Source organism: Cyprinus carpio, chromosome A7 (assembly GCF_018340385.1).
Source record: "Cyprinus carpio isolate SPL01 chromosome A7, ASM1834038v1, whole genome shotgun sequence".
In the NCBI taxonomy this organism is placed as follows: domain Eukaryota; kingdom Metazoa; phylum Chordata; class Actinopteri; order Cypriniformes; family Cyprinidae; genus Cyprinus; species Cyprinus carpio.
In genome coordinates this window covers 29,310,756-29,330,616 of record NC_056578.1, presented here as the reverse complement: position 1 = coordinate 29,330,616, position 19,861 = coordinate 29,310,756, and the positions used below count along the sequence as shown (strand labels likewise).

At 36.8% G+C, this 19,861-nt stretch overlaps 3 protein-coding genes and 1 long non-coding RNA gene across 6 annotated transcripts; 3 read left to right on the top strand and 1 right to left on the bottom strand.

The window, feature by feature from the left end:
- The first annotated feature begins 193 nt into the window (after positions 1-193).
- LOC109094325 (putative sodium-coupled neutral amino acid transporter 7) lies at positions 194-7,428 on the top strand. Of its 3 annotated transcripts, none has more exons than XM_042760749.1 (12): positions 194-403; positions 1,610-2,000; positions 2,116-2,169; positions 2,871-3,015; positions 3,109-3,253; positions 3,404-3,502; positions 3,593-3,650; positions 4,647-4,761; positions 4,869-5,016; positions 5,120-5,319; positions 5,422-5,473; positions 5,840-7,428. In XM_042760749.1, exons 2-12 carry the CDS (start codon positions 1,737-1,739, stop codon positions 5,955-5,957), a joined length of 1,398 nt encoding a protein of 465 aa, XP_042616683.1. In that variant the 5' UTR covers positions 194-403; positions 1,610-1,736; the 3' UTR covers positions 5,958-7,428. The 3 variants fall into 3 exon arrangements, with proteins under 3 accessions (XP_042616683.1, XP_042616682.1, XP_042616681.1); XM_042760748.1 differs by having other exon boundaries at positions 1,605-2,000; XM_042760747.1 differs by having other exon boundaries at positions 1,531-2,000.
- Positions 7,429-8,186: 758 nt separating this feature from the next.
- LOC109094326 (lysosomal protective protein-like) lies at positions 8,187-12,531 on the top strand. Its single transcript, XM_042760746.1, has 11 exons — positions 8,187-8,468; positions 8,966-9,077; positions 9,254-9,391; positions 9,472-9,633; positions 10,159-10,250; positions 10,386-10,470; positions 10,563-10,703; positions 10,796-10,932; positions 11,021-11,183; positions 11,271-11,360; positions 11,680-12,531. Exons 1-11 carry the CDS (start codon positions 8,212-8,214, stop codon positions 11,761-11,763), a joined length of 1,461 nt encoding a protein of 486 aa, XP_042616680.1. The 5' UTR covers positions 8,187-8,211; the 3' UTR covers positions 11,764-12,531.
- Positions 12,532-14,105: 1,574 nt separating this feature from the next.
- LOC122145668 lies at positions 14,106-15,161 on the top strand. Its single transcript, XR_006160488.1, has 2 exons — positions 14,106-14,309; positions 14,649-15,161. It is a non-coding gene; the product is annotated as an uncharacterized LOC122145668 (long non-coding RNA).
- Positions 14,999-19,308, bottom strand: LOC109094310 (cytochrome P450 2B4-like). Its single transcript, XM_042760745.1, has 9 exons — positions 19,112-19,308; positions 18,802-18,964; positions 18,498-18,650; positions 18,158-18,318; positions 17,770-17,943; positions 17,551-17,689; positions 16,582-16,769; positions 16,211-16,352; positions 14,999-15,631 (listed from the first exon to the last, which is right to left on the bottom strand). Exons 1-9 carry the CDS (start codon positions 19,271-19,273, stop codon positions 15,423-15,425), a joined length of 1,491 nt encoding a protein of 496 aa, XP_042616679.1. The 5' UTR covers positions 19,274-19,308; the 3' UTR covers positions 14,999-15,422.
- Between the last annotated feature and the right edge of the window lie 553 nt (positions 19,309-19,861).

Here is a 19,861-nt window from a genome sequence, read left to right as displayed (position 1 = left end):
AGATGTTAAATTAGATATTAATTATCTATTATAAAACTCGGTGAATACAGTAGAATCGACTACATTACCCATAAACTTAAGTCTACTCAAATGACGTACCAGCTGTTAGTGTTCGGCAGACCGATCAGTGCATGACATCAAAGTACCGCGAGAGCCATTAAGAGAGCAGACGCTACATGTGCGTTCGATTCGTTCTCGCGGTACTTTGATGTCATGCACTGATCGGTCTGCGCAGCGCCGCTTCAAGCCGAACACACCTATAGCTCCTGCTGCTGTGTAAGCAGAAGAGTAACTCACAGAGCTCAGCGGCAGCCACATCTTTATTTATTTCTGCTCCTCACTGAAAACATCACACCTGTACTCTTCGGCACAGTACAGCATCAGCGAAGAACATATACATGAGGTGAGACATCTATTTAATCGCATCTCGTTCGTACCGGGAGAGTTTTATTAGCTAAATAAATGCAGTGTTGCTGTGTGAGTCATGTGATTGTTCGAGATTCATCATGGCATGTTTTGTGTCTTTCTGATTTGTTCACCCTCTTAGAGCAATAAATATAGATAGAGCATGGTTATGAATGAAAGAAGTATTGCCTAGCAGTGTTTGATCATGACGGTGTCAGTTGCCTAGACTTAGTATGGTGTTTTGATTTTATCTTGTTAGTGAGCCTGATAATTAAGGATAATCCCATTACATTGTGGTAATGTCACTGCTATAATGTTGACAATCTTCTACCACTGTCTTTTGTGCCTCCTAGGATATTTAGGATAAAGATTTCAAGAAATATTCGATACTCAATATACTGTTGATCAGCTTTAATCGAGCTGCTCTAAAGACAAGGTCCAGGCAATGCTGCATTCTTTCTGCTGTGGACAGCATATTTCAGTTCCTCATCACTTGTCTGAAATTTCTGCTTACTGATCAGCTGAGAAATACAATCGTGTCCCGTGACTTCCACACGTGTCCTAAAGTGCAAACCACACTGATGCTGATCAGTCCTTTTAGTCAGTTTGTAAATACAATTTCAGAAATGTCAGTAGCAAATACACCACTGTTCAAAAAATTTGAAAGAAATTAATACTTTTAATCAACAAGGATGCATTAAATCAAAAGTGACAGTAAAGACATTTATAATGACACAATAGATTTATTTTTAAAATAAAAGCAGTCCTTTTTAACCTTATGATCATCAGAGAATCCTGAAATTTTTTTTATCATAGTTTCCATAAAAATATGCAGCACAACTTTTTCCATCAGTCATAATGTATTTCCACATTGAAATATTACTTGAGCACCAAATCAGCATATAAGAATGATGTCTGAAGGATCATGTGACACTGAAGACTGGAGTAAAATTACATTGTAAAATATATTAAACTAGAAAACAGTTATTTAAAATTGTTGTAATATTTTAGTTTGGCCAGCTGAGTAATACAATCATGTCCTGTGAATTCAAATTTGTCCTAAAGTGCAAACCACACTGTTATTTTATGATGCTGATAAACTGTTTGTCACCCCCGTTTTTGCAGGTGACATTTATCGCAAAACACAACACAAAAGACAGCCTCTCTGTAACTGTATTGACCCTGTGGATGTGTGTTAGTCCAGGTGTGTGTGTGCACCTTTTCCCCTTCAATGGTGGCGGCTCTGACTGACAGCGCAAGTGTTGGCCTCTACTTTTGCCCTGTGGTGTCCCTGTAAGTTTATCTGAGGGTGTGTGAGAAAAGCAAGCATCATGTCGAGGGCTGACAGGGCGATTAACAGTGAAGCGGGTGACTGGGGAAACAGTGAGGATGCTGGTGAAAGAGCATGGCTTTTGCAGAGCCCCAGTGTGGACTCCATCCAACCACCCAATCAATCAGAGGAAAGAAGTGAAGGGACTTCATCACTCGGGGCTGTTTTTATTGTGGTTAATGCTGCTCTGGGAGCTGGACTTCTTAATTTTCCTGCTGCTTTCAACATGGCTGGAGGCATCACAGCCGGAGTGACCCTGCAAATGGTGAGATGCACTTACAAACTATTTAAACAAAACCATACATTGTTCACTTATAATAGAGGTGTCTGTTCTTTAAAGTTACAGTAAATGAGCCTTATTCAACTTTAATCTTTTGCAGTGTATGATGGTCTTTATCATCACTGGGCTGGTGATCTTGGCTTATTGTTCTCAGGTAAGCAAATATCCGTGCCAGATACATTAAGAGAATATGCACTACAGTTCAAACTACTTTAAACCAATTAAAACTTTTAATTCAGCAAGGAAGCATTTTATTGTTAAAACATTGCGGTTAAGACATTTAACATTGTTACAAAGGTTATCTATTTTAAATAAATGCTGTTCCTTTGAATTTTCTATTCATGAAAGAATCCTGAAAAAAAAAAATCCAAAAATATTAAGCAGCACAAATGTTTTTAACGTTGATAATAATGAAAAATATAAGAATGATTTCTGAAGTATCGTGTGACGCTGAAGATGGCTGCTGAAAATTCAACTTTGCCATCACAGGAATAAATCCATTTTAAAATATATTATGATAGAAAACTGTTATTTTAAATAGTAATATTATTTCACAATATTACAGATTTATTGTATTTTTGATTAAACAAATAGTAAGCATTAGAGACTTCTTACAGAAACATTTTTAAAAAATCATTCTGGCCCCAAAGTTTTGAACAGTAGTGTATTACTTTTCTTTCCTTTCCTTTATGATGAGATTAATCATCATAAAGTAACTTTTTATGTATTGACAGCCTTAGTTTCTGTTTAAATGAAAAAAAGTCACAGAATATTGACAATATAGACAATAGGGGACCTCAGAAGTACAAAGGCTGAAATCCATTGCTTTACACTCAAGCTTTACTCATTTTTTAGGTGAGCAATGAAACAACATATCAGGAGGTGATTCGTGCAGTGTGTGGGAAGGTTCTGGGTGTCATATGTGAGCTGGCCATTGCTGTTTACACATTTGGCACCTGTATAGCCTTCCTTATTATTATTGGAGATCAGTTAGACAAGCGTAAGTATGTTCACATATATATATATATATATATATAGATATGTCAAAATGGTCTAAAGAGATTAGTCTTATTTCCTGTCTTTCTTCCTATAGTGATTGGTGCAATAAATCATGAGTCAGAGAAAGCAATAAGCTCGCACTGGTACACGGATCGTAAGTTCACCATCACTTTGACCTCAGTGCTGATCATACTGCCTCTGTCCATACCCAAAGAGATTGGCTTCCAGAAGTACGCCAGGTAAAAACGTCTTGTGTTTTTCCACATTGTTTAACTAAGTTATTGTTTTATGCAGTGCAGTGTTATGTTTTTGCTTAAATTGCACTTTTGATGTTCCTCAGTATTTGCTGGTTAAATCATACATGCACATTTGTACTGATTAATCTGTAGCACCCTGAGTGTTATTGGCACCTGGTATGTGACAATCATAATCATCGTCAAATACATCTGGCCCGACAAAGACGTTTCTCCAGGAATCATCCCAGTCAGGTCAGAAGTACATTTAAAATAGTTATTTGAGTTACATATTACAGAAGAGGTTATGACCACTACTATAATGTAATGTTTCTTATCTTTCAGCCCTGCGTCCTGGACCGATGTGTTCAATGCCATGCCAACAATCTGCTTTGGTTTCCAGGTGTGTGAACTTCACTTTTCAAAAAAATAATATATATATATATATATATATATATATATATATATATATATATATATATATATATATATATATTTTATTTTTTTTTTAAGATTTCTTAGACTTTTTGAATGTTTTCTGTGCTCACCAATGCTGCATTTATTTTTCCAAAAATACAGTAAAAACAAATATAATTAAATATTTTTACAATGTAAAATAATCATTTTGTACTTAGGAATAAATTATATTTGAAATTATATTTATGATGGCAGAGCTAAATTTTAAAAAGCCATTACTCCAGTCTGCATCCTTCAGAAATCATTCTAATATGCTGATCTGCTGCTCGAGAAACATTTCTTATTGTTATCAAAGTTGAATTATTGTTAAGGTTTTTTTTTGTCAGGATTCTTTCATGAATAGAAAGTTCAAAAGAACAGCATTACTGTGAAATAGAACTCTTTTCTAACATTATAAATGTCTGTAATGTCACACATGTGACCATGGACCACAAAACCAGTCATAATGGTCAGTTTTTCTGCTGAATAAATATGCTTTCCATTGATGTATGGTTTGTTAGGATAGGATAATATTTGGCCGAGATACAACTATTTGAAAATCTGGAATCTGAGGGTGCAGAAAAATCTAAATATTGAGAAAATCGCCTTTAAAGTTGTCCAAATGAATTCTTAGCAATGCATATTACTAATCAGAAATTAAGTTTTGATATATTTACGGTAGGAAATTTATAAAATATCTTTATGGAACATGAATTTTACTTAATTTCCTAATGATTTTTGGCATAAAAAAATCAATAATTTTGACCCATACAATGTACTTTTGGCAATTGCTACAAATATACCCCAGCGACTTAAGACTGGTTTTGTGGTCCAGGGTCACATATGATCAATCTGATGCATCCTTGCCGTCTGAGCCAATGTCTGATTTCTCTACTTTTGAAATCTATCAACTCGGTCACTCTCCTCACTTTCGTTTTCCCAGTGTCATGTCAGCAGCGTTCCTGTATTCAACAGCATGAAGAAGCCTGAAATCCGGCCTTGGTGGGCAGTTGTTACAGTCAGCATGATCATCTGCCTCTTTGTGTATACAGGAACAGGTGTGGGAGCTTGAGTTTGCTGAAATATTCAAATGATAAAGCAGGCAGGTAACAAACCATGCTATTATGAACTGGTTGTGTACCGTTTGGGCTTTTTTTCTCCACAGGTGTTTGCGGCTTCCTGTCATTTGGCTCAAGCGTAAGCCAGGATGTGTTGATGTCATATCCATCTAATGACGTTGCGGTGGCCATTGCTCGAGCCTTTATCATCGTCTGTGTTGTTACCTCATATCCAATCCTGCACTTCTGTGGAAGGTAACAGGCTTTTGTTTTCTATAGATGTGTGTGAAAGATAGATATATATAGTCAAATCAAAAACAAAAAAAAAGTGTGTTTTTGTGCTGTGTTTGTGCTTTAGGGCAGTGCTGGAAGGTTTGTGGTTGCGTTTTAAAGGAGAGGTGGTGGAGACAGATGTAACCAGGGAACGGAGACGAAGGATACTACAGACACTCGTCTGGTTTTGTCTCACACTGATTCTTGCTCTCTTCATTCCTGATATAGGACGAGTCATTTCACTAATTGGTGGTTTGGCTGCATGCTTCATTTTTGTTTTTCCAGGTATTAAAATTAAAAGGTTCTCAGACTTGATTTTTTTGCTTGTATCACACCAATGTTTTTCCAATCAGTGACTGCATTTATTTTTGTAATGTTTGTCTGTAGGGTTGTGCTTGATTCAGGCAAAGCTTTCAGAGCATGACGTCAGATCAGCCAGGTAAACGTTATTACTCATTAAAGGGAAAGTTCACCCAAAAATAATCATTAATGAATCACCCTGTTTGTGTTCATGTTAGAAACACAAAGGAAGTGATTTTTAGACAATTTCTTAAAGGCACTGATGCTTCAGAAAGTTGTTAAGAAGACACTGTATAAAAGTAATCAAGCTGTTTAAACAGTCTCCTGAAGAGACACCTTCCACATATAAAGCACATTTGTACATACATGGAGAACATCAAATATGATAAAAATGAAAATTCAAACATGCTTTTTGGGTGAAGTATCCCTATAAACAATATTCAGCAATGCCTAAAGACTTGTGTATTCAGAGATAAAACTGATAACCCTAATTATTTCTCTATAGTTGGAAGGGAATCGTGGCCTATGGGGTTGTTATGGTTACGATTGGTGCTTTCATCTTTGGCCAGACGACTACAAATGCCATCTACCAAGATATCATCAATCATGCCAACAGCCAATAGCAGGGGTTGTTGTGACCTCATGAATATGAACCAATAAAGACAAACTAAATACAGTGGAATAAAGATTGTCCAGATCATGTCTACCACTGAGCTCTATGACGTCTTCAGGAGACTGTTGCAAATTTCTCATATTGTAAAGCGCAGCAGTTCCACAGAAGTTTGCTCCTCTTGATGTAGTGGATCACCCACAGCGTGCAGCATCAAGCTCTGTGCTCTGGCTTTGGTGAATGGAGGACCCCTGCGACGGATGCTATACTTCACTATTTTCTGAATGGATATTGACATTGTGTTAAATCCTCCAGAGTTTGATCTTCCAAATATAGTCTCGTTCTTTTGAAATGTCATTTTTGTCCATTCCCTTTTTTTAATTTGTATATATTTTTTTAAGAAACTGATTTTATGGAGGCCTTATATACTTGACATTGCAAATGTGGTAAGTGCTCATAATGTTTACCCTTAGAATCTTATTGCAGACTTTTTTCTTGACGACTTGCACTGCCAAGCATGTAATTCTACAGTTCCATAAGATCTGAACAGACTAATAGTGTGTATGTGTGTGTATACATACCACTTTAGACCAGAAGTGACAATTATTTAAACTGTATTTCAGAAAATTCTTGATGAATGATTTTTACTTTAATTTGACGTGTTGTTGTTATTGTTTTAGCTACATTTTCTGAATGTGTTTTTCATTAAGTTGTTGCTAAGGGTGCAATAATCTCTGATTTTATACGTTCACTGATACTGGGGTGAGTACAATGATGACTAGATGAATTTAAGAATTATTTTGTTTTTGGAGTTGGGGTGGGGGGGTCTGGTATTGAAGTGAGTGTGAGAATGAGAATTTCTGTAGTAAGTTTCTTTGAACCATTAAGTTTACCTACGGAAACCAAACAATTTAATTGTGTAAGGGTGTTTTCACACCTGTCTTGATTGGTTCGATTGAATCAAACTCAAGTTCACTTCCCCCTTTGGTGCGGATCTTTTTGGGCAGGTGTGAATACAGTAGTTGCATTCGGGTGTGAACCAAACAACCGTACTGAGACCCAGCTGAAGAGGTGAACCAAATGAACTCTGTTATGGTTGAATGGATAAACCAATGAATGGATGACCTTAAGCACATGTGTGGTTTTGTTTACAACTTCTGGTTCACTTGCAAAAAGGGCAGTGTGAAAGCGAACTGCACCAAACAAAAACAAACAAAAAAAAAAACATTGTAGTTGGTCCAGACTAAAGCAAGTGACCTAGCGGACTTTCCTGGTTTGAATACACCCCTCAGTCACATTGGTGTGCTGGTGACCCCTTTTATACCACATGTTCCAGTTCTCTACTGTGTGTACCTATAAAAAAATCCTCATGGATTTAATCAGTAACACTAGATGCATATTTGCTTTCCCACAATCATGTATTATTGTATGTTTTACTGTTTCAGTGCAATCACTAAAGGGATGTTCAATGAAAAATCAACAAACTGCTTCTGTGCTCAATTGTGATCCATTTTTTGTTCTTCAATTGCAAGATTCAGTTAAACAATCATGCATGCAACTTAAAAAGTACAAAAAAATATTTAAGTACACAAAGTAAATTGATGGCTACATAATGAAGGCTCGGTTTAAAGTAGTAACATTTAGTAGCCTATATTTAAAGACACACGCATAGTCATTTGGGGCAGGGGCATGATGGGTTTTTCCAAATCTCTTCTGCAACACTTCTTCAGGATAAGTTAGATTTATTATGTTTTACAGATGCTTTTGTGATAGAAAGAACTCATCCAACTACCAATCTGTAAAAAATTATCAAGTGTTTTTTTTTTTTTCACAGATCATCTCATCTTCAAAATTGAGCAAAAATGTTCGCAAACGTGAAATGTGTGTGTTGAACCAATAAAACATAAGTTATTATTTAGCACAAAACCTTTTTAAATCTGGTTTTGTTATTGAGGGTCAGATATTACAGTATGTCTGCTCTTTCTACACTCAAGCATTTGCTTAATAAAATATCAAGTTATTTTAAAAAACTAATTATATTTTATACGTATATTTGCATGCTCTTCTGTATTTTTTTCTACTAGCTGATCCAGCCAAATCATTTGACTGAATCTGCTATGCTATTTGCTTTGATGAACCTTAATCTGATGATTAAATCTGAAGGAATAACAAGAAGGTGGTAATTTACACACAGAGAGAGAGAGCGCAGCAGGGTATTTTGGGCGGAGTCACATTTGTCAGCATCACCTGACGACTGTAAAAGTCATATGACAGTCAGAGAAAGGGAAGCGCAAACTGCAGGGTCGCAAGGGTCTTCAAGTCTTGTGTACGGGTCCATGTCCATCAGACTGGAAATGTCTTCTCTGCGTGTCTTCTTCTGTCTTCTGTCCGTCTCTGTGCTTGTGGCGAGCGGCTTGTATGATCCAGATGAGGTGCTGGATCTGCCGGGCATGTCTTTCAAACCCAATTACCGCCAGTGGTCAGGATATCTGAAGGCCAGTTCTGGCAAGTTTTTGCATTATTGGTGAGTTTTATTAGTCTTTTGTCTTAAAGTTATCAGCATGCATGAGAATATGCAGCATGTTTTGTTTGTGTTGAGGATACGTTTGGGCGAATGGCGTTTCCGCATTCACGCCGAAACTAAGATGTTTTAAATGCAAAAAGCGTATATATATATATATATATATATATATATATATATATATATATATATATATATATATATATATATATATATATATATAATATTGGGGATATCATAGTCCTTTGAAGTACTGTGATATAAGCTAGGACAATTATAATATTCAAAGATACCATTGTATGGTTCCTGTCTAGAAAAGCATTGTATTACATTTTGTTAATGTATAAATCTATAATTTTTGGTACTGAATTGTTATTGTGAGTGCTAGTATGGAAACAGACTTTACTTTGGTGTAAATGTACTATGGTTTAAGTCTCTTCAGTAAGACATAATGTTTTTTGTAGCCTATTCATTATTGCATTAAAGAGAGTGTATTCCAGGTTTGTGACGTCTCAGAGGGACCCGCTCAAGGACCCAGTCGTGCTGTGGCTGAACGGAGGGCCAGGCTGCAGCTCTTTGGATGGGTTTCTATCAGAGAACGGCCCCTTTCATGTGTGTTGATACTTATCATGATTTAATCTTAAAGAGCTGAGAACTAAAGAGCTGAAACGTTTATAGAGGGGAAAAAAACATTTATGTAATTTCATTCGTTGAGGTCTAAAGTGTTTTCCGCACAACACAAAACCATAAATGTCTCAATAAACATTGTGTTTGTTCTGTGTCCATAGGTTAATGATAATGGAGCCACACTTTATGAGAATGAATTCAGCTGGAATAAAATCGCCAATGTTCTTTATCTTGAGTCTCCTGCTGGAGTGGGTTATTCCTACTCCGATGACCAAAAATATCAAACCGATGATGACGAGGTAAGTGTCTACACATTCATATACATTTATAGCCTTTAAAGACAGCCGTTGTAAAACCTTAATGTGTACTTTTTCTTTAGGTGGCAAATAACAACTACCTGGCTTTACAAAGCTTTTTCATCAAATTCCCAAATTTCACCCAGAATGAGTTTTTCATTTTTGGTGAGAGTTATGGAGGCATCTACGCACCCACACTCAGTCTGAGAGTAGCAACTGGAGGTCAGCTTAAAGTGAACTTTAAGGTAGGTTTAATGTGTTTGTTTCATTTTTAAAATGTCATTTATTATTAAAATACACCGTATAGACCTTATGTAGCTTGGCCCCTTTTCAGCACCGTGCCTGTTGTCTTCTATCTTCCATTTGTATTTCCACAGCGTGAAGGTAAGGTTGTATGAATTCATGAATGGCCTGCCGGTTTTAAAATATTCCCGCTCTACAGACACTCATTATAATGTCAGCTTCGAACATTACAATGCACACGATAACTTTATTAACTCTACAATAAGTAAATCCACTTCACCAGCTCATTACTCTTTAACAGCGATGCTATAGAGCTCGGAAAATAGAAGTTCAAAGACAGTTTTGAAGATGCCTGCGCACTTGTTTCTCTGATGCATAAAGTCTATAAAATGTCATTTTTGTAGTTTACTTGTTTACTAATATTTAAAGACAATTGATACTTAATTTGTTTTCTGTCAAAATTTGTTTTCTGTTTATCTGTCTGTCTGTCTTTTAATTTTTTATAATTTCTTTGTTTGCTTTTGCAGGGCTTTGCTGTGGGAAATGGCATTAGTAGCTTTGCACTAAATGACCAATCACTAATCTACTTCGGCAACTATCATGGCCTGTTTGGAGAACAGTAAGCTAAATCATTACTATTCTATATGTGGTGACTCATATATTTATATTGAAATACTGACAATGAATATTTTGATAAATTTTGGTTTTTAAATGTTTATTTTTATTTATTTTTTTAACATTATTTTGCTTGTAGGCTGTGGAAGGATCTGAATGACAACTGCTGTCAAAATGGAGTCTGTAATTTCTACAACAATTCTAAAGAGTCCTGCTCTGTTATGGTAACATGAATGCCTCCACACATGCCTGCAACTCTTGTACAGACTTGCCAATGGTTATTTAAGGTGACTAGACTTCTGACTTACTTTTGCAGGTATCGCATGCATTTAATATAGTCTATAACTCAGGGTTGAATACATACGCGCTGTATCTTGACTGTGCTGGTGGTGTCACATCTCAGAGCACCATGATGCATCTTTTCAGAAACTTCAGGAAGCACTGGGAAGCTAATAAGGTGAGTCTTGTTCGATCTGATTGTGCAGCTTTCCAATGCACTTTAATAAACTAGATAAAACAAAGGAGAACTGTTTTCTTTTGTTTGTTTAGTTAGTAGGAAGTACTCCAGATGTTCAGGCAGTGCCTCCATGCATCAACAGTACAGCTCAGATGAACTGGCTTAACCGAGGTGATGTGAGGAAGGCGCTGCACATTCCTGATGTACTACCACCATGGGACATCTGCAGGTAAACTGACCCCTGTCCCCACATACAGTTTCAGTGTGTGTATGCATGAGTGCATGTGTGCATATGTTGTTCTTCTTTTTTTATCCAGTGATGTTGTGGGAGAGCAGTATCACACCATTTACGAAACTATGAAGGACGTCTATGAGAAGCTGCTGGCCTTGGGTCTGAGAGCTTTGGTCTATAATGGAGATACCGATATGGCTTGTAATTTCCTTGGGGACCAGTGGTTTGTTGAGCAGCTTGGACAGAAGGTAAGTTCTGTGTTCTCTGAGACGTGATGCTCTGCAGAATTTGTAACACTTTCTAGGTTTAATGTTGAGTTTCTCCTCTTCGTCAAGGCAAGCACTCAGTACCAACCCTGGATTTTTGATAAACAGATTGCTGGATTCTACCAGCAATTTGGCAACATCACTTTCCTCACAGTCAAGGTATGTTTCAGGCATCCATGTATCCTGTCTTGCTCTTTTCCAAGGTGTAGTTAGTTATTGCCATGACATACCTTCAAAAAAATAAAATTTAATAATTTTAAAAAATAGATATTTTGTATGGTTATGATATTTCTTTCAATACATTACCATATTACATTTAATATTATTGATTTTTTAATTTTTTATATTATTTTGTGTTTTTGTTTGTTTTTGTGTGTGTGTGTGTGTGTGTGTGTGTGTGTGTGTGTGTGTGTGTGTGTATTATGAGTTTGACATTTTTACATGAACTAAGGCATGACATACAACTCTGCTCTTGCAGGGTGCAGGTCACATGGTTCCTCAGTGGGCTCCTGGTCCCTCTCTCCAGATGCTACAGAGTTTCCTGTCCAATAAGCCTTATTGAACTTCCTCCAGACCGTGTCCAGTCTTAAAGCACCAGATCTGATTTTTAGAACTGGTCTTGAATGGACTTGAAGAAAGTGTGATTTTAAGGAAACTGTTGAAATGTGACATGAAGCTGCACAATAATTTTCTCAGGGACTGTTGGGTGTACGTGTGTTTGCATATGTTTGGGAATTCTGAAATGCTTTTTATTTTTTAATTGCTTGAATCTTTTTAAATCAATTTTTTGTTTAACACTAGGGGTGGTTTTCACAGTCATGTTGATCATAACAAAGTGTCACATTATCCCAATTATAGATCATATGTTTTTTAAAACCGTATTAGTGGATATCACATGGTTTTAAAATGCTTATTTTGTCCTTAAATCATTGGTAACTGTTAAGGGATCTGTTCATTGAACACGTGGTGAGATGTACTGAAGACAAATATATTTATAGTCTTCATTTTGTTCCTACCCTTCATACACTCAACATTGAAACAAATTTATACTGTTCTTAATTATTTGGATCTATGGTTATAAATGGTTTACAATCCTGTCTGGTTGGCAAATTCTCTAAGAAGGATTATATGAATGAGAATATAACAAAGATACTGGAATCAGAATAATCAGTATAAACCAAGAAATAAAAAAAGCTGTTTTTGTGTGATTTGTCTGTGTATATCTGTATTCCTTAAGATTATGATCTGATAAATTATATGGCAACTGTTTGAACAACAACAGCATCTAGATGTATTGACATGAGAAATAAAAATTGACTGATTTAAGTAATTTCCCTGTTGTGTCTAAAACTTAATTGAGGATATGGATATAATACGTGTGGTAGAGTGTACAGTCGTGGCCAAAAGTTTTGAGAATTACATAAATATTAGTTTTCAAAAAGTTTGCTGCTAAACTGCTTTTAGATCTTTGTTTCAGTTGTTTCTGTGATGTACTGAAATATAATTACAAGCACTTCATACGTTTCAAAGGCTTTTATCGACAATTACATGACATTTATGCAAAGAGTCAGTATTTGCAGTGTTGGCCCTTCTTTTTCAGCTGGGCATGCTCTCAATCAACGTCTGGGCCAAATCCTGACTGATAGCAACCCATTCTTTCATAATAACTTCTTGGAGTTTGTCAGAATTAGTGGGTTTTTGTTTGTCCACCCGCCTCTTGAGGATTGACCACAAGTTCTCAATGGGATTAGGATCTGGGGAGTTTCCAGGCCATGGACCCAAAATTTCAACATTCTGGTCCCCGAGCCACTTAGTTATCACTTTTGCCTTATGGCACGGTGCTCCATCGTGCTGGAAAATGCATTGTTCTTCACCAAACTGTTGTTGGGTTGTTGGAAGAAGTTGCTGTTGGAGGATGTTTTGGTACCATTCTTTATTCATGGCTGTGTTTTTGGGCAGAGTTGTAAGTGAGCCCACTCCCTTGGATGAGAAGCAACCCCACACATGAATGGTGTCAGGATGCTTTACTGTTGGCATGACACAGGACTGATGGTAGCGCTCACCTTTTCTTCTCCGGACAAGCCTTTTTCCAGATGCCCCAAACAATCGGAAAGGGGTTTCATCGGAGAATATGACTTTGCCCCAGTCCTCAGCAGTCCATTCACTATACTTTCTGCAGAAGATCAATCTGTCCCTGATGTTTTTTTTTTTTGGAGAGAAGTGGCTTCTTTGCTGCCCTTCTTGACACCAGGCCATCTTCCAAAAGTCTTCGCCTCACTGTGCGTGCAGATGCGCTCACACCTGCCTGCTGCCATTCCTGAGCAAGCTCTGCACTGGTGGCACTCCGATCCCGCAGCTGAATCCTCTTTAGGAGACGATCCTGGCGCTTGCTGGACTTTCTTGGACGCCCTGAAGCCTTCTTTACAAGAATTGAACCTCTTTCCTTGAAGTTCTTGATGAACCTATAAATTGTTGATTTAGGTGCAATCTTAGTAGCCACAATATCCTTGCCTGTGAAGCCATTTTTATGCAACGCAATAATGGCTGCACGCGTTTCTTTGAAGGTCACCATGGTTAACAATGGAAGAACAATGATTTCAAGCATCACCCTCCTTTTAACATGTCAAGTCTGCCATTCTAACCCAATCAGCCTGACATAATGATCTCCAGCCTTGTGCTCGTCAACATTCTCACCTGAGTTAACAAGATGATTACTGAAATGATCTCAGCAGGTCCTTTAATGACAGCAATGAAATGCAGTGGAAAGGTTTTTTTTTTTGGGATTAAGTTAATTTTCATGGCAAAGAAGGACTATGCAATTCATCTGAACACTCTTCATAACATTCTGGAGTATATGCAAATTGCTATTATAAAAACTTAAGCAGCAACTTTTCCAATTTCCAATATTTATGTAATTCTCAAATCTTTTGGCCACGACTGTATATATAGAGAGAGGAAACAGAAGTTCAGTGGCAGTAACAGCTGTTATCAAAAATGTACAGTAGGTGGCGATATTTGCCACTTCCACCAAGGCGAAGAAGAAAGGACGTAAAGTCAGCAGTCACTCCAACGTGGTTGATACACGTGTGAGGAGAGGATAATTATCAGGTAACGGAAATGTTATTGTCGGTTTAGACAGAGTCACTTTTGCAGTGCATGTTTTTACTGATCTCTATAGAGTGTATCAGGTGTAGGAAAACGTGTATTTAGTTCTGTTGTTGAACTGCACCGTGTTTAAGTTTCCGTGTCTGTGTGACTGCGGGAGCTACGCTGCGGTGCAACAGTATCTCTCTTTCTCTGTCGTTTGGGCTTTATCTTACTGCAGGTTCTGCCCTCGTGAAAAGAGAAACAAAATACCGTCTGTTCTTAATGTGAGCTTCTGACATAAGTTTCTGTGTGGCTCAAATTTCAAACTTTTCACTCATATTATGTTTCTTTGTTTAACAGCAGCTGGAAGAACACACCAGTATAGAAGAACAGTGCCCTTGGATTTTTATTTATATTTTTACAATAGAATCCACGTTAATTTCATAGCCACTACATTTAGTTTGGTTATTGTCAAACCGTAGGCTACAGCACACTCAGTATGAATCCTGAGCTTTATAGCAGCTTGCAATATTCTAAGTGGTATTAAATTTTAATTGTGTTTAAGTGGATTTAAAAATAAAGGACAAATTCTTACACTGGAAGTCTCATGATTGCACTGTAGTTCTGCTGAATGGTTTTAAATAACTGATAAACTTTAAATTTTGATAATTTAAAATAAGATAAATGCAATAAAGCTTCAAATTGTTATCAAATTTTGACCATTAACACATTTAATGCATATAAGAGACTGGGGCTAGTTGGCACAAAAGCTACAATCTCTGTAATTTGATTTTTTTGTCTGCGATTTTGTATTTTGGTATGTTTTGTAACTTCCTGTAGATGTTCAGTAAATAAGCAAACACATTAAAAAAACAGTTTAAGAAATTAGGGCAAAGGTATTTTTCATAATTCTCTTTGCCAGTTTTCACATGTGCATTATAGGCTGTTATTTTATACAACTTAATTATATTTAGTGTCTTGTGTGTCATAATTGTTTCACTTTTGCTAAAAAGCGAAAAATAGTTAAGCATCTGTTTAATAGCAGATGCCACTGTTTACCCTGCGTATAGAGAGAGGTGTGTGAACATCATAACCCACTTTTGGGGGATGTTGTCCCTAAAGGGCAACGTATGTTCAGTAAACAGGTTTACAAGTCCCCCCAGGTGTACGTAGTTGTACAGTCAGACGGTAAGGTTTCACTGACTGTGTCCCACCATATATAAGTTTGAAGTCCGGTTCTCCTGCATCCTCCGGCCAGACCAGACGGAACCGCCGCAGCACTGTGACCAGGATGAGAAAGAGCTCCATGCGAGCTAGATTTTCTCCTAAACACACACGAGATCCTAGAGAATAAAGTAAATGTACATTATACAAACACAATGTTCGTTCTGGTCCCACTTTATATTAAGTGGCCTTAACTCTTATGTACTTGCATCAAAAAAATAAGTACAATGTACTTATTGTGTTCATATTGTATTGCAAAACTTTTGCTGCTATTGAGGTGGAATATGAGTACGGTTAGGGACAGGTTTGGTGGTGTGGGTAGGATTAAGGGTGGGTTCAGTTATAAGGGATGGGTCAACAGTGTAATAACATGCAGGCATTTAAAAAATATAAGTACAATGTTAAAACATGTATGTGCATTGTACCAAATGATACATTTAAATGTAAGTACATATTAGTTAAGGCTACTTAATACAAAGTGGGACCTTTTTTCTTATTCTATTAGCTTTCTACTGATATTATTAACGTACTGTATTGTTATTGTCATACTACTGACTCTGTGTAAAATGTGAAATTAAACAGCTCAAGAACTTCCACCACTGGCACTATAGGCTAAATGAGTGCTACGGAAAAATATCCACTGTATTTAATCATTTAAAGACCTCATTACACTGTGTAGTAAAACATCTATAACATACCTGCAGAGAAGGGCATGAATGCATCGGGCTTCACAAAGTCCCCCTTATCATTCAAGAAGTTTTGAGGGTTGAATTCATGGGGAAACTTCCACTGACTTCTTTCTCTGAGAGCAGATGACAGATAAGGGATGATAATTGTCCCCTATAAGAGCAAATGTTTTTTTTTTTTTTACAAAATTAGCAATCCTCAATGTCCCTTTACAGTAAAGATACTGTTTAGGGGTTGCAATAATAGTTTGTTAATGGATTTATTTATTTATGTAATTATATATATGTATGTATGTATGTATGTATGTATGTGCCATAGTAACACATACAACTGTAATACGATGAAACAGCTGTTGCCATTCAGTAATTATAGTAAATGTCACCTTTGGGATGTTGTAGCCCCGGAGCTGAGTGTTGGTTGTAGCGGTGTGAAACATGCTAAGAGGAGCAATGTCCCCAACACGCTGACCCTCATGAATCACTGCTTGAACGTAAGGCATGGCGTTTCTGTCCTCAAATGTGACATGTTCACGATCACCAAGCACTTCGTCAATCTCCCGCTGGCATTGTTCTGAAAATGTATAAATAGATGTTAATAGACACAAGTAAACATTGAAAGGCTATGAATGCTATGAACAATTCACAAAAATAAAACACGAGCATAAAATAATTTGATTAATAATGCACTATTCCATTCTGAGCCTTATTTTGCTGCACATTATTCATTCATGCATAATCCAAAAAGAAATCCATAACCCAGCCAGGAAACATCTTGCTTTTTTATTTTTAGAAAAATTAATTTGTATTAAAACACACACACACACACATTACTCCACAGCTAATTCAGTACTAACCTCTAGCCAAAAAAAATACATGGTTTTATACATTGCAATTCATCAACATTCATCATATAAACTCAGCAAAAAAAAAAAAAAAAAAAAAAAAAAGTTAAAATAATGTTTTTGTTTCTTGTTCAGTGAATCATAAAAAATTATTTCACATGCACCTGTGGGACAGTTCTGACTGCTTCTTTTGATACTGACCCCCTCTTTGCTCCAGAAATTGAATAATGTTGACTCATTATTACATTTCTGTTCACCAAATGCCTGTAAAATTTGTTCAGTTTATGTCTTAGCTGTTGAATATTTTTATGTTCATACAAATATTTGCACCTGCTAGGAAAGTTGCGGGAAATACAAGCAGGGCATTGTTTTTTTGTTTGTTTTTTTTTTTGCTGAGTTTTTCATTATGACCTGGATAACATGTAAATCATTTACTCTGATATGCAAAAAAGTTTTTAGTATAAAAACTCTCAAAGAGGGAGGAAGATAAAGGGAGCTGATACATCTTACCCTGTATATGAGTGTGAGTCATCAAATAGAGAGTTAAAGTGTGGAGTGTGTTTGAGGTTGTATCAGTTCCAGCCCCAAACAGGTCAAACAGCAAAGTGGCCATCTGTGAGTCGTCAAATGTGGTGCGTTGATCTGCTCTCTGAAAACGGAAATTCATATTGTGCTGATAAATTCAATAAAAATATGTAACACACACAAAGACTTATGAATATATCTTACTTTCTCTAGCTCCTCCAGGTAACAGTCAATCAGGTCTCTGGGCTCCCCAGTAACACGTGACTTCTTGTGCTCATCCACAACTTTAAGAATGTGATTTTTAATTTCTCCATAATACTGAAAAGCCTTGCAGAATGGCAGTGGGAAAATCCTTAACACTGGGGCTATTTCGTAAAGCTGCAATTCAAAATAAAATACTTAAATATAAAAGTACATTCTGTCTGTCAACAATCTATCCAACTGTGTACAAATTACAGTCTCTACTATATATTATTTATTTTTGGTAGCAGCAATACTGTAAGTGTAAACAAAAAAATATATAAACAGCAACAAGGCTGGCTATTTGCACTCAGTGTAAATAAACAGTGTCTTTACTTTTCATTGTATTTACCATCGCCCATTGTCCAATGACAATCTTAGTAAGTTTTTTGATGCTTGTGATCAGTATCTGGAAATATTCATCCTGATAATTGAAACGTGACCCAAAAATGATTGAGGCAATGATGTTTGAAGCAGCTTGGTGGTACAGATGTTCAGGATCAATTGACTTTCCTGGCAGGGATGTAGAGATAAAAGACATGTTTTCCATTCTTGAATTTGAATATTTTCTGGCAATTTCAAGATCATAAAAATGGCTATATTCAAACATTAGACACTGAACGTGTGATTGCATAAATGGACTACGTGCATATAAAGATTAAAAGTGTCACAGATGAGGAGAACGTATATACCAGCAGATTCCTCCAAATGTGAGCAGATATATTTGACCTCCTCTAGAATCCTCTGCTCCATACTTCTCTTTCCAAGGCCAAAGTCCCTTAGTGTGGTCAGAGCAAAGCGTCGATGTTCCCGCCAACTTTCTCCATAATTTGCCATGATCACCCCTAAACAAACATAGTAATCAGATAGGAAGCCTTTAAGCCCAGCAGGAAGTGTTTCAAGCTAATTTTTTGATCATATTCTCTGCTGAGTGCAATGCGCTTGTCTGTGTTTTATGAGTAGTATGCTGGCTGTATTTTGTTTATACTGCATTACCTTTGCGATTTGTTATATGACTGACCATCATGTTGTCTGGTCTGCCAGCAAACTCCACCGCTTGTGTGATCAGTGCCTCCCTGATCATTTTCTGACCTGTCAACAACACTGCTGGCTGGCTGCCAATGAACAGCCCGTAGATTGACCCATAGCGCTGAGCAAACTGCACAAAAACATTCATGTTGAAGACCACAGACTGAACAAAGTCTGCTTTCCTTTCATCACTTGTTTCCAGCAACTTATTCAGTTATTTCAATTATTTATTGATGCAGCAGTCTCCAATGTGTGTGTTTGAAACTGATGTGCTTACCTTGTCGAAGTCCTTTAACGGGTTTGTTCGGTCCAGTTGAAGCAAATTTCCAAAAAATGGAACAGGGGTGGGTCCAGGGGGGAAGTTTTTAGGTCGTCGAATTCTGAAACGCAAGTACAGAATAAAGGCTCCTAGACACAACAGAACAAGTGCGGTCAACATGGTTACTGATCTACTGCACGGCCCGTCTGAAACCTGCTATTTAAAGAAGACAGAGAACTGATACGCATGCACACAAAACTCCCTCTTTAAACTCTGCTGAACTTTTTAAACTTTGCTGAACTTGAGTCAGGAAACACTGATTATGTAGGTGAAAAGCTAAGCTTTAATTTACAATATGGGTTTCACGTTAATGATACTTACAACAGAGGTCAATGTCAATACTCGTGATAAATTTGTTCCTGAAAGTTCATTATATGTAAACATGCATGATGACATTGTCCAAGTTTGTGTTTTATTAACACATTTTTTGTTACATTTCTGTTTCTGGCAAAATATTCTGGTGACTAAAACTAAGTTGTATTTTCAGTCTAGTGTGGTTTCTTATATTTGGAGTAAACACTAAATGAGTGTTTGACTTATCGTACTGTTTTATCAGGTGATGGATAAAGCCTCATATGTGAGGTTTATGATCACATGAGCTCTTCAAAATGCACAAAATAGCTTAAAATGAATTGAATTTTCATAGTACTGAAATAGCATTATGTTTAACTGGTATCTTTCCAATTTTAAGCACCATGACTCACTGTT